Raw genomic sequence first — 12955 nt, forward strand, 5'->3', positions numbered from 1 at the left:
GTCCCCCTTTTGCTGCCAAAACAGTCCTGACCCATTGAGCATTAACAGCATGACATCTCGAAGGGTTACCATAGGTGCTTCTGGCCCTCTTATTAGGGTGACATTAAAAAACTTAAAATGTACATTTATTTATTAGCTAAAAAAGGAACTGAGAAACACAATCAGATTAAAAAATAACCCATAAATGGCGGCTGCCCATAATACGTTATAATATGAATAACTCTTTAAAAAAAGCAAACTATATTTAAGGTTAAATTGGATTGTGGCAGTAAGGAAGCAGTGCGACACAGGCCTGAGGTGGTGTTAGGAGCAGATGGAGGATTTATTTGAGATTAAATAAGCTTTCTGAACGGAGAGGTCTTTTGAAGGAAACTGCACAAGGATCTGCAGCACTCTTCCCGTACACGCACAGATGCACGTGCCTGCTCTTCTTGTATGACTTCTAACTGTAAGTATGCTTTAATTTGTTCTTCTGAAAAATCTCCAGAGGAACGTTATTGAAAGCAAATTATTATCAAAGGAGTGGTTTAGAGTTAAAGTCTCTCTCAAAAGTGAGTACACCCCTCATTTCAGCAACCATAGAAACGAAATAATACAAAATATTACTTAAAATATTTATATATATATATATATATATATATATATATATATATATATATATATATATATATATATATATATATATATATTATCTACTAGTTATGTTTATAAGTTTATAACATTTGCTCTTATTTTATTTATTTATTTATTTTTTGCTACAACCTTAAATCCATACACAAAAAGCGAATCAATCCCCTTGCATATACTCAGATTAGCTCTTCAGCACTACAGAGCAGGTGTGTGGTTGCCAAGTCAGTAAGTTTTCTAGATGGATTACACAATAGTTTATTTTGAATGGGGTTTTTTTTCGCAGTTTCTGGGGCAGTGGAACTGATAGAGGATTGAGGACAATGCTTTATAGCAGGAGATCTTCCACTCCAACCCAATGTTTTATCTTTGTTTTCTTTGAAATCCAGCTTCGCTTTGTGTGCAAGCGTTGTGTGCATTGTGTGCAATGTTGTATTGCTATATAGGTTTGGGTCTCTTAGTTAAAAAAAATTCATTATTGTTAGGTGGAATTGGATAAATTGCTATTATTAATTTTGTGTCATAACTTAAGTGATAAAAGTTTATAACATTTGCTGTTATTTTATTTTTTTATTTTTTGCTACAACCTTAAATCCATACACAAAAAGTGAATCAATCCACTTGCATATACTCAGATTAGCTCTTTAGCACTACAGAGCAGGTGTGTGGTTGCCAAGTCAGTAGGTTTCCAGTTGAATTACACAATAGATTATTTTGAATTTTTTTTTTCCCCAGTTTCTGGGGCTGTGGAACTGAAAGAGAAGGCACAGAGTAGAAATAATGAAATGTAATTGTAAATGCATATGTAATTAGATGATTATAGGCTTCGACTGCTTTCCGTATAATGCATATGCTTCAGAGTTCAATTGGTTTGCCCACAAGTATACATAATTGATGACTATATTCACAATGTAACTATCAGGAGGTTGATGTGAATAGATGCCTGTATGGGAACAGCTGCATGGGTTTAATATTGCATGGTAGTCAGTTTTTGTGTGGATGTGTAAAGACAGTTTTGAAAGTAGATTTAAGGTTTGGTTATGTCCCAACATGGCAACTTTTTTTCTTACTGCTCTGTATTTTATACACTATTGTATTTTTAACAATGTCCTGCATTTCAACACAGTTTTCACATACAGTTATACTGATTAGTCTATTAGTCTAGGGCAGACCAACACAATTTTAGGCAAGTGGTCATAATGTTATGCTGGAATACCCCTTTCAGTGTCCATTTGACTGTCTTCCCTGCTCTAACTCAAGCTGATTCAACCCATCTTGGGTGAAAATAGGTCTTTTAGCAGGGAAACACTACAATATAGTGAGCAAGGGGTTCTCCAAGACTTGTGGTGAGAACCTGATTGTATGTAGTGCAGTTTCCTCTATTACATTTCTTCATTTGTTGGTCACAGCAACACTGTAAGTGTATAGCCACCTGACTGCCAGATTGCTATGTACAACTTTTTTTGACCATCCCATACCACATTTAATCCTCATTTGTTGTTATAATTTCCTCCACTCTTCCCGGGAAGATGTTCCACTTGATTTTGTAGTCTGCTTGTGCAGATTTTTGGAGTGTTAACAAGGGTGATAGTTAAATCAGGTATTGATGTAGGTGAGGTGAGGAGTGCTGGGGAGCAGTCAGTGTTCCAATTTATCCCAAAGGTGTTCACTAGGGTGGGGGACAATGCTTTATAGCAGGAGATCTTCCACTCCAACCCAATGTTCTATCTTTGTTTTCTTTGAAATCCAGCTTCGCTTTATGTGCACAGGCATTGTATTGTTGTATTGCTAAATAGGTTTGGTTTCTTAGTTTTAAAAAAAGGGAAAATTGTATCCTAAGCCATCCAAAGTTATTCAATTCCAAACCCTATGCCAATTGTGTGCATCAAATTTGTGATGACAGTTTGGAGAAGAACCTAATTTTGCCTACTGTATATGGTATATACTGTATATATCAGCATCAGTGTGAGTGGTACTGGACATATATTCTCTTGTTCATAAGATGTAAGCATTCTTTAATGCATGTAGTGTCCATATTTACAATTAATAAACCAGCTGAATGTGTTTTCCAGACCTACAGTAATTATTATTTTTTTTCGATTGTACAATTGAACAAACACCTTTACAACACTTTATAATGTGTAGCTCTGTGAATGTATATTTTATACATTAAACATGACAGGCAGACCTGATCCTTTCCGATATCTCCATTTCTAGATTTCAAATTAAATTTCATTGAGTTAAGCAGATTTAGGGCTGAACACTGACAATTATGATATCAACACTGTGAACAATTCTGCTATATTGTTAAACATATGAGAAAAAAAATTATATAAATGCACACTGACTGGAAGCAGCTGAAGATTTGTAGTCAATCTTTAAAGTAAAAAAAACCTAAAACCTTTTTTTCACTTCTAATGCAAAAAAAAAGAAAAAAGATTAATCAGTTCTGTCTCCAGAAAGTTACAGCTCTACCTCTGCCATGTTAATTTGTATTCTTTGTGACTCCTAGGATGTACCTTGGTCTCCGAGGCGTTGTGATACGTCATATTCACGAGGAGAAATCAATCGAATTTGGTCACAAATTGTCACTTTCTAAATAATAAAAGTACAATAAATCTACTAATAATTATATATAAATCAATCGGGTATTATCCATGCAAATATGTTCAAAACGATGCAGCGTGATACATACACCACCTTATATCTGATGCATTCTTTTTAAATTCAAAGCATAACATTGTTTACTTCTATGCAATGTAGAAAAAACTCTTTTTTAGATGAGTGAAAAATTATAACAGGGAATGAGGCTTAAATCTTGAACAAGATGTTTAAAAAGCACATTTGATTGGAATGGTTCGGGTGTACACATCATTTATTCATGTAATATCTATTAGACAGGGTTTTTTTTTTAAACTATAGGCAACACAATGGCACTCATCGTTTTAGTCAAGAGAGAGCAATTATTATTAGCTAATTATGTTACTATCAGATGGATAATGGGACTATAAAAGCATTTGTACCTTCATTTTCACAATGTCACGGCTGATGTTTATGCACAAAAAATAAATGTGTATATTTTAAGAGGGTTAAAAATGATTATCTACAGGAAAAAGCATTTACATAATTGGGCTCATCTGTAATATAAATGTTCATTGTCACCGTTTGTTTTGTGGAGCACTTTTTTCCTTTTTTTACAGCTTTGCAATGAGTGACTTGATTTGAAGAGCTTCATGTTAATCCAATTGAGTGCTGAAATTTGTCTTACTCTAAATGTAGGATGTTGCATTTCAGGTACATATTTACGGCATTGGGCAGATGCCGTTTTCAGAGCGACTTACAACTGAGCAGTTAAAGGTTAAGAGCTCACAGACCAAATGCATTGTTTTTAACATATTTAAATCTGTAAAAAAAGATTTATCCATAGATCATCATTGGTAAATGTGCTATATTTTTATTATTAAGAAAGTGACTGATAACTTGTAGATTGATATGTTGATTGATTTCTTCTCACTAAACTGAGAACTTTAGAAATGAGTTTATTAGAGGGACAGCGCATGTAGGACGTTTTGGAGACAAGGTGAGGGAGGTGAGATTGAGATGGTTTGGACATGTGCAGAGGAGGGACATGGGGTATATCAGTAGAAGAATGCTGAGGATGGAGCCACCAGGAAGGAGGAAAAGAGGAAGGCAAAGGAGGAGGTTTATGGATGTAGTGAGGGAACACATGCAAGTAGTTGGGGTGAAAGAGGCAGATGTAGAGGACAGGGGGGTGATCAGCTGTGGCGCCCCCTAATGGTAGAAGCCAAAGAAGAAGAAGAAGAAGAAGAAGAAGAAGAAGAAGAAGAGAAACTGTTTCTTAAATGCATTCTCTCAGCGCCGCTGCTGGCACGTGAATATGATGTGTCACAACACTATGGAGATCCAGGTGTGTCCTGAGAGCCACATAGATTTACATGGCAGAGGTAGAGCTGCATCTTCCTGGAGACACAACAGGAAAAGAACGTCTGGTTTTATTTCATATTTTTTCTTTTTTTTTTTGCTGTCTGTCTGAACCAAAGAAATAAAAGCGAACATCTGTACCATATTGAATTTCATAGCATCATATATATTTTTTCCATTGCATCGTATTGCATTGAATCGCATCGTGTTGAATGAAATCAAAATCGAATCTGCACCTTATTAGGGTGAATCGTATCACATCGCATCTGTAGCTGATACATATGTATCTTTACTGTATCGCATCGTTGGCTATGCATTGCCACGTGAATCACATCGGCCTCAGTCACGGAGATGCGATCTTGTTTTAAACATCATTTTCTCAAAGAAAAATATGAAATATTTACCCTATCAATCCCAATACAGGTAAAAATATGCAGGCTAATGGAATGTTAGCCCTAGAATGTTAGCCCTAGATTTTAAACCTAATAGGAAATTATGATGTTTTCCTTTGTTGTGCTGAAATCACATCTTTGTGGGGATCTTCACTATATACTGTAAATCAAACCTTTTTTTGTTTGTTTAAATGGAAAACTCTACAAAATTCAAATCTTTCCTCGCTTTTTGGCCGTCTTTTGGCACAGTATTCGGTGAAGCATTGCTTGCATTGGGTTTTTTTGAATAATATCGGAACTGGGACTAATTTAGTTGGCATAAAAGTGCTGGAAGCAAGCGAAAAAGAAATAAAACTGCTTAAATCAAAATAATAGGTTGTGTGCTATTGATTTTCTTCCCAGCTCGCAATTTACATTTAAAAACATGATTAATGATTATAATCATCCGGTCCCAGACAAAAACGAGTACATGAAAACAAGCATTTTAGGTTGATGAGAGTACAGGAGGGCACAATAAAAAAATTGCTTGATGACAGTGGAAGTTATGAAAACTGTGAATTTCATTATTTTTTTAATTTATTTTTTGCAATCAATAACTCAGGCAAGCTTTAATGACGTACGTACATTTGTAAAGTTTTAATCATTTTGATATTTTGTACAACACTAATTTTTAAGCCCCCCAACCCTTTTAATGCAATCCAACAATGTCTTGAGAAACAGGTAGGAATAAGTGGATGGTGTTTAAAGGTGACCAAATGCCCTCCTACCTTACAGAACACGGGAAAAAAAAACAAGTTGATGCCCAGGTTCAGAAACACAAACATCCTGGGGCTTCATGCCTGTAAATAAGAAAATTAAATTACAGTATATGTTTTATTGTCAAAGTATGATTTGGAATTTTTTTGCAACCTAGAAGTCATCAGGCCACCAATCCATGCAAGGGAAAACTATTACCAGAGCATGCATGCTATAGATAATATAGATATAGTTATATATTTTCAATCCACACTATATTTTCATTCCACACACACACACACACACACACACACACACACACACACACACAATATATTGTTAATATCTTGGGCAATTATGCACGATAATATCAGTGCAAAAGTAATAATAATAATACAAATAATTGTGCAATAACTTTTATTGTCTGTATTTTACCCCATCTGGTTTTTCACTGCTGCTACACGTTTTATTTTACTTAATATATACGTTTATGCATACAGTCATCCCCCACTTTACCGCGGTTCAAATCTCTCGCCACCGAAATTGCATTCACCACGTAACTATCTCACGGATAGCATGATAGACCAAAAAACTTATAGAGAATTGTTTTTTATTGAGTTTTATGTTGCAATAATAAATGAAAAAATAATAAAATGTATTAATCATCATATAATTATTAATTTTAAAATGAAGTAAAATGTTAATACAGTACAGTACTGTATACATAAAAAAAAAGTATTTTTGGGGCGTCCATTTATTGTGGGCGGTTTTGGAACGTAACCACGGTGATAAACTGGGGATAACTGCGTTTATTTAAATTTTATTAGTTTTATTTTTTTACTTTTATTTTCATCTTTTTTTTATATTTAAATTTCTCTTTGTGATCAATAATGTATATGTAGTGTTGAAGTCAAACCCTTGGATATAATATAGTGCCAATGTTATTAAAACTTTTGTGACGTGATTTATCAGTTGTTCCAATAATGCAACTAAACATTTATGCTAGTAATTGATTAATCCAGTCATCACTTTTCAATGAATCAATTACAGGTGGTCCCCGAGTTATGATGGTGTGACTTGGATTTTTCGCTCTGTATGATGACAATAGTGATGCGAGAAAATTGTATACATTTAATTTAAGTTTGGCGTGGCACACAAACGTAGCAGCGTATAAGTTCTCTGTGTTAGATCGCATGTTTTCTTCTGTTGTTTCAAAGCCTAATTTTAGACAAGACAAGACAAGACAAGACTAGACTAGACTAGACTAGTCTAGACAAGACAAGGCATGACAAGGCAGGACAAGACAAGACAAGGCTAGACCAGACAAGGCTAGACCAGACCAGACTAGACTAGACTCATTCCACAATAGGAACATTTCCATATACTGTAAAGTTTATACATTATGTTAGTGTCATTTTTTCACACTCTTGATGTCACCCAAATGAGGATGGGTTCCCCTTTTGAGTCTGGTTCCTCTCAAGGTTTCTTCCACATAACATCTAAGGGAGTTTTTCCTTGCCACGGACGCAGACACAGACGGCTGCTCATCAGGGATAAATGCACACCATTCACCTTAAATCCTTAAATTCTGTAAAGCTGCTTTGAGACAATGTCTGTTGTGAAAAGCGCTATAGAAATAAACTTGACTTGACTTTCTCTCAAATAACGAGTGATTAAAGAGTCACATCCAAACTCTAACAAATATTCTGAATTCTTAGTGACTTGATAGGTTGCTATGATCACAGCTTAGCATGTTCTACAAATCTTACAGGTTATTTGTACAAATAAACAGTAGAAAAAAAAAAATCTTACCTGTAAATGCCAAAATTAATGATTGTTATTAAACCGTAGATCTTTGCAGCATCGTAATAAACATATGTGGCCACTACAGCTCTTTCCAAAGGCCAAATTAAATCACAGGCCACTGATTGCAATAAAGCATTACGACGTTTTTCGGATAATCCAGCACAGATTAAAAATACAATAGTATTGATTGCATATGTCGAACAAAATTGTCTGACATTTTAAACTAGAAAATATTGCCTATTATTATTGGTTGTGCACACCTAGCATGGATTAGCCGAAAAAAAAATATTAAATAAAGGCAAAATTAAAGATCGGTGAATCGATTGTTTCAATGAGAAAATAAAAGAAGAAATAAAATTTACTATCATGGGACATCTAACACCTGGGGAGGATGAAGAAAAGTCAGACGACTTTATCTTTTTCGAAATGCTGCTTGCGCTGTGCCACAAAACCCTGAGAGAAATGTGCCCCCAATCATTAATTACACACTGAATAGCAAAATGTACTTAATTGAAACACAATATAGGTTTCCATTTTTGCAAACGTGGAGCTTTTAGCAGCCGCATACGCACCCTGTTCAGTCTGCTTTTCCATTCAAGCATAAATAATTAACCTCTCATTACAGTTTGATTAACAGCCACATCTCCGACATTAGAGGAAGAAGAAGAGTCCCACTGTACAATGAGACCATATTTGTCCAAAGAGATTAGAGGCGTATCCAACAAGCAGGTACATCTTTTAGTTTGGAGACACTCCAGTCTAATTAAGTCACATAGTTTCTACTGGGGACGGCGCATTTGCATAATTACATTACGCAGCGGTGGCTGTTGATTTCTTAGGCTCGGAAAAAAAGCTCAGCAAAGGGAGAAAGCACATGATTAACCTGAAGTGAGAAGACTTGCCAAAGCACAGGTTCATTGTATCTCTTTTGATGATACAAGATTTGTATTCATGGCACACAAGAGCTCCAACCAAGCAATAAGATTTCATATCATCTCTTTCTATCCATCTTCCTTCCTGAGCTCAGTTACTTTAGGGCATCTTGGCTTTGAACTCTGGAGAGTGACCTCTCTTACCCAAACACCAACACAACCCCGGGACACCCCCCACCCTCACCCTCACCCTCACTTCCTCCCCACTCCTCCCATTCCCACACTATATTTCTCTTTGGCATTTGGAATGGTTTTGTCTTGCTTTAAGTTGTTGGCTTTCAGTTCTTATTTTCCCAATGTCACATGACTTACATCGAATATAAACATGTAGGATGGAAATTGATTCTGCTGAGTAGGCTGGAGAAATTTGCAAGGTGGCCACATCTTTACAGTAGTTTTATACCCATCAGATGACCCCGAATAACCCAGAAAGTAGAGCCGCACACTTAATCATATTTTATCGCTATTGTTGAGTTTTCGAGGGAGTGCAATAACGGTTTAAAAGTCAGTAACAATAGCGCGCTCCGATCGAATTATACAGCAGTGAAACAGGAATGCAAATGAAATCCGCCTTGAGAAAAAAACCAAAAAAGCCAGTTCACTGTTCAAATGAGAATCCAAGCTATATCATGATGCGTTAAACAATTTCAACCATGACACCTTTTGTTTGGAGCTAGCCATTTTTTTTTGATGAAAGAAACCTTACTTTATGCCCAGGTGTACCTCAATAGTGTAAAAAGTCTAAAAACACTCTGCGTCTCCACACAATCGTTTTCCAATAGATGCTCATTGATGAAAGACCTGTGTGATTTCCGCCTGACATTTATATACTCTCCGGCTCTTTGAAAAAATAAACATCATGAGTAAAAATGCATCATTGTTTTCGAAAGCCTCTGTTTTTTTTTTTTTTTTTATTACATTACACACTGCAGGTTTTTAAATGAATCCACTTTAAAGAGCTTTTTCAAAAGGTTACGTTTTCGTGGACATTGCCTGTATTAAACAATTACCGTATTTTCCGGACTATAAGCCGCTACTTTTTTCCCACTCTTTGAACCCCGCAACAACGGGGAAACAACGAAGCGGCTAATTTATGGATTTTTCCGGGGGTTTTCCCGGTTTCACAAACTTCAAGCCAAAAGATTGAGCCCCATAACATTAGACCAATGAAATTGCCGAACGGGTTCAACTGAACCAATGAAACTCTTTATATTAAATCAGATGCTCTCCCACTGAATCGGGCTGCACCACATCATAAATATGGATGATGTTCCTCTGAGGTTTGATCTGCCGCTCACTCGGACTGTCTACAGGAAATGCAAATCATTCGTCACGCTGAAAACAACCGGGCATGAAAAAACACTTCACCTGTGTTCTGAGCTGCACGGCATCGGGAGAAAAGCTTCACCAATGGTGATTTTTAAACGCACGACGATGCCAAAAGATAAACTTTCGAGAGAAATAGTTGTGAAAGGAAGAAGGAAGACAGTGAACAATGACTTTCTTGGTAGGCTACTGTTTAGATACAAGCCGTGTAACAAACACTGTCTTTAATAACAGCCTGTGTAAAGTTCATTATTTTCAGTGTAGACTTGGCTTATAGACAGGTGCAGCTTATTTATGTTCAAAATAAAAGTCTTTGTCAAATTCAGTGGGTGCGGCTTATATTTGGGTGCGCTTAATAGTCCGGAAATTACGGTAATATTTCTGAATATCTACTCTACTAAAAACATGATTAAAACGAGCTGAGAGCTGTTGATGGAAAAGCCAATCATTCTGAATCAGAGAAAAAGAATGACAATCAAATCAATTTGTTATATAAATAAGAAATGACAATTTGGAATGTCATGAATAAGAACAAAACAACTACAGTAATATACTAATAACCAGACAGTCAATAGGTTGGCCAAGGAAAACAAGAGTTCACTTCTGGGGCTGGAAATGTTCGAAATATCATTTAATCAAAGACTCTAGGGCTTCAACTAACGATTAATCGGATGGTTATTTTTCGATTCATCTGATTTTATTTTATATATATTCTGTATATAAAATATAATACAACATTTTTGTTGTGAATTTTTGTTTGGAAAAAGAAAACATTTTGTTCATTTGTGAAGATATACGCATCGAGAATATATAATTCATAATAATTTTTTTATAATAATTCAATGATATATACATAAATTAAATATACAAACATTGAAAACCAGCATTTGAACTTAGTAAAGCTTCAGTCAATCCAATTGCAAACAGAAGTCGACCCCTGTAGTAGACAAATGCTATAAAAAGAGAATGAAACAAAGAAAACGCAGCAGATTTTATAAAAAAAAAAAAAAGAAATAATATGCAAATATTTTTATATGCATGATCGTTTGCTGAAAACTACAACAGTGACTAAAAATGTGATCGTTTACTGTTGCTATTATTGGCTGCTTTTAGATTTAGTGTTTGTTCGCATCGTTTTAATTGAATCCATCACGAAGTCGCGAGCGAGCCGATGTAGAACAGATGTAGTGCGACTGTACCGAAGCTACAAACAAACAGTTTACACAATAAGACTTCATTAAACTATAATATTTTTACATGATGAGGATAAACAGTTTCTGCTCACCGTGCTGATGTTTCGCCTTCATCCGTGACACCAGTGTGTTTTCTTTGCATGTGCTCGTGCATCACTTCAATGCAACACCGGCTTCGCTTTATATATGGTGCAAGTTACAGTCTTTTTTGTTCAGTTTAATATAAAATGCTGCCATTGCATTGGATGACTTGAGATGTACACTTTTTCCTGCTGCCAGTTGACCCTGTACCCTCCGGCATTTCACAAGCGGCTGTGTTATCTTGTCGTCAAGCTAATCCCTTATTTTCGTTTAATTGCATTTGTTTCCAGGGAACTCTTGCCTGGACCATAATGGCAGACGCATTGACGTATCGCAACAAGCAGAATAAGAGGAGCCTTTATTTGTCACATATACATTACAGCACAGTGACATTTTTTTTCTTCGCATATCCCAGCGATATTAGGAAGCATCATACAGTGCCCCTGGAGCACATATAGGGTTAAGGGCCTTGCTTAAGTGCCAATAAGTGGCAGCTTGGCGATGAACCCCTGAACTTCCGATTTTTAAACCAGAGACTCTAAACTACCACCTCCCCTGAAGTGACCAAAGCAGCCAATAAGGTGTCTAGGTATTTGTATGACTATAGTAAATACTAATGCATGTGACTAGCAGCGACCCCCGTCTTTTAAATGTTTTCTTCAACCCCCCACGGTAATAAGATCATACTGTAAGTACAGCAAGTGCTCGATACGTCTAGTCAGACACTCCACTGAGCCACGGACGATCCTGTTGTCCATTGGTGAAATAAAGGGGGTGAGAGGAAGCATGTATAATACACACGGTTTTTACAAGCTTAGCGTGCACCGCTTGAATCATTGAGTGCTTTCAGGCATGACCAAGGTTTGCTCTTCTCTTACTCAGTGGGTCAGTGTTACACTCTCTAAGCTGGTTGTTGTTTGCCGTAGATAGCGGAATAGTCCGACTTTGCAATTGGAAAAAAAAACAGTACAACTGAACAGATGATGTGATCGGCGGTTTAATCCGAGTGAATCATTTAGCTGAATGGACCCATTTCTCTCTCTCTCTTTCCTCGTGTGCATGTGTGTGTGTGTGTGTGTGTGTGTGTGTGTGAGGAACATGATCAGATTAGACCCACAGTGGAAAACTCGCGTCTAACGCAAGCTGTAAGGCTAAAATGGATGAGTGCTGTTAGACTGAGTATCGGAAAATAAAAGCGAGGAGCGATAATGATACTGAAATGCCTGCCTGTATAAAGAAATTGTGTGAATCGTTTATAGTCACAAAGGGAGGCTTTTTTTTCTGGGAGCCGCCAATCCCCTCCCAAGGGTTGGTTCAACGAAGAAAATAGCCAAATATTGCAAACAAATGAGCAAAAAAACCTCTGTGATTGAAGAATTTTGCTACTAGAGGTACACATTTTTTCGACTTTGGCAGACAAAATCCTTGCGATGAAGCCGTTGTGAATAGTATTGAATTCCCTGACAAATACTGATTGGAACTTTTTTTTTTAAAAAAGCAGATTGTTTCCGACATTTCCTAATAGGTTCATGACATGTGTTTGTTGCCTGCCAGTGCAAGACCTCGCTATCGCGTTTCAGTTTCTGTCCGCTTCCGTCCATCAATTGAAGTCGTTCTATTAGCAGCGCGTCCGTCCACCAAACTCAATTTACACGGCTCTTGTATATTTATGCCTAGTCGAATTCTTCCCCTAAGAATTCAGTCATATCGGTAATTGTTTCGAAGAGAAGACAACGGTGGTATATCGCACGGATATAGCAGCAGGGCCTGTTCTTTTATCTTGAGAACAAGTTGAAGACAGGCCTGAGAGAGAAAGACAACACCATCTGTTTTAGCTCTGTGTACTGTGGCTTAGACGGGACAAAATGTCAAAGAAATAAAACGGCAATAACACCTGCTAGATACGTTATTGAGAATAGGA

General features: G+C 36.5%; 1 protein-coding gene across 7 annotated transcripts in view; it reads left to right on the forward strand.

Annotated features, from left to right (window-relative positions):
- The first annotated feature begins 340 nt into the window (after positions 1 to 340).
- eys (eyes shut homolog) overlaps positions 341 to 12955 on the forward strand; it is a 400588-nt gene continuing 387973 nt past the window's right edge. For 6 of the 7 annotated variants that reach the window (XR_006924828.1, XM_046842744.1, XM_046842742.1 and 3 more), the window contains exon 1: positions 341 to 448. Coding sequence is in view for 1 of the 7 variants with exons in the window: in XM_046842749.1 (XP_046698705.1) it covers positions 436 to 448 (13 nt within the window). In the remaining 6 variants the exon portion in view is untranslated. The remainder of the gene's footprint in view (positions 449 to 12955) is intronic. The other variant, XM_046842749.1, reaches the window with a different exon arrangement.

This window comes from Silurus meridionalis, chromosome 28, assembly GCF_014805685.1.
Source record: "Silurus meridionalis isolate SWU-2019-XX chromosome 28, ASM1480568v1, whole genome shotgun sequence".
Lineage (NCBI taxonomy): Eukaryota > Metazoa > Chordata > Actinopteri > Siluriformes > Siluridae > Silurus > Silurus meridionalis.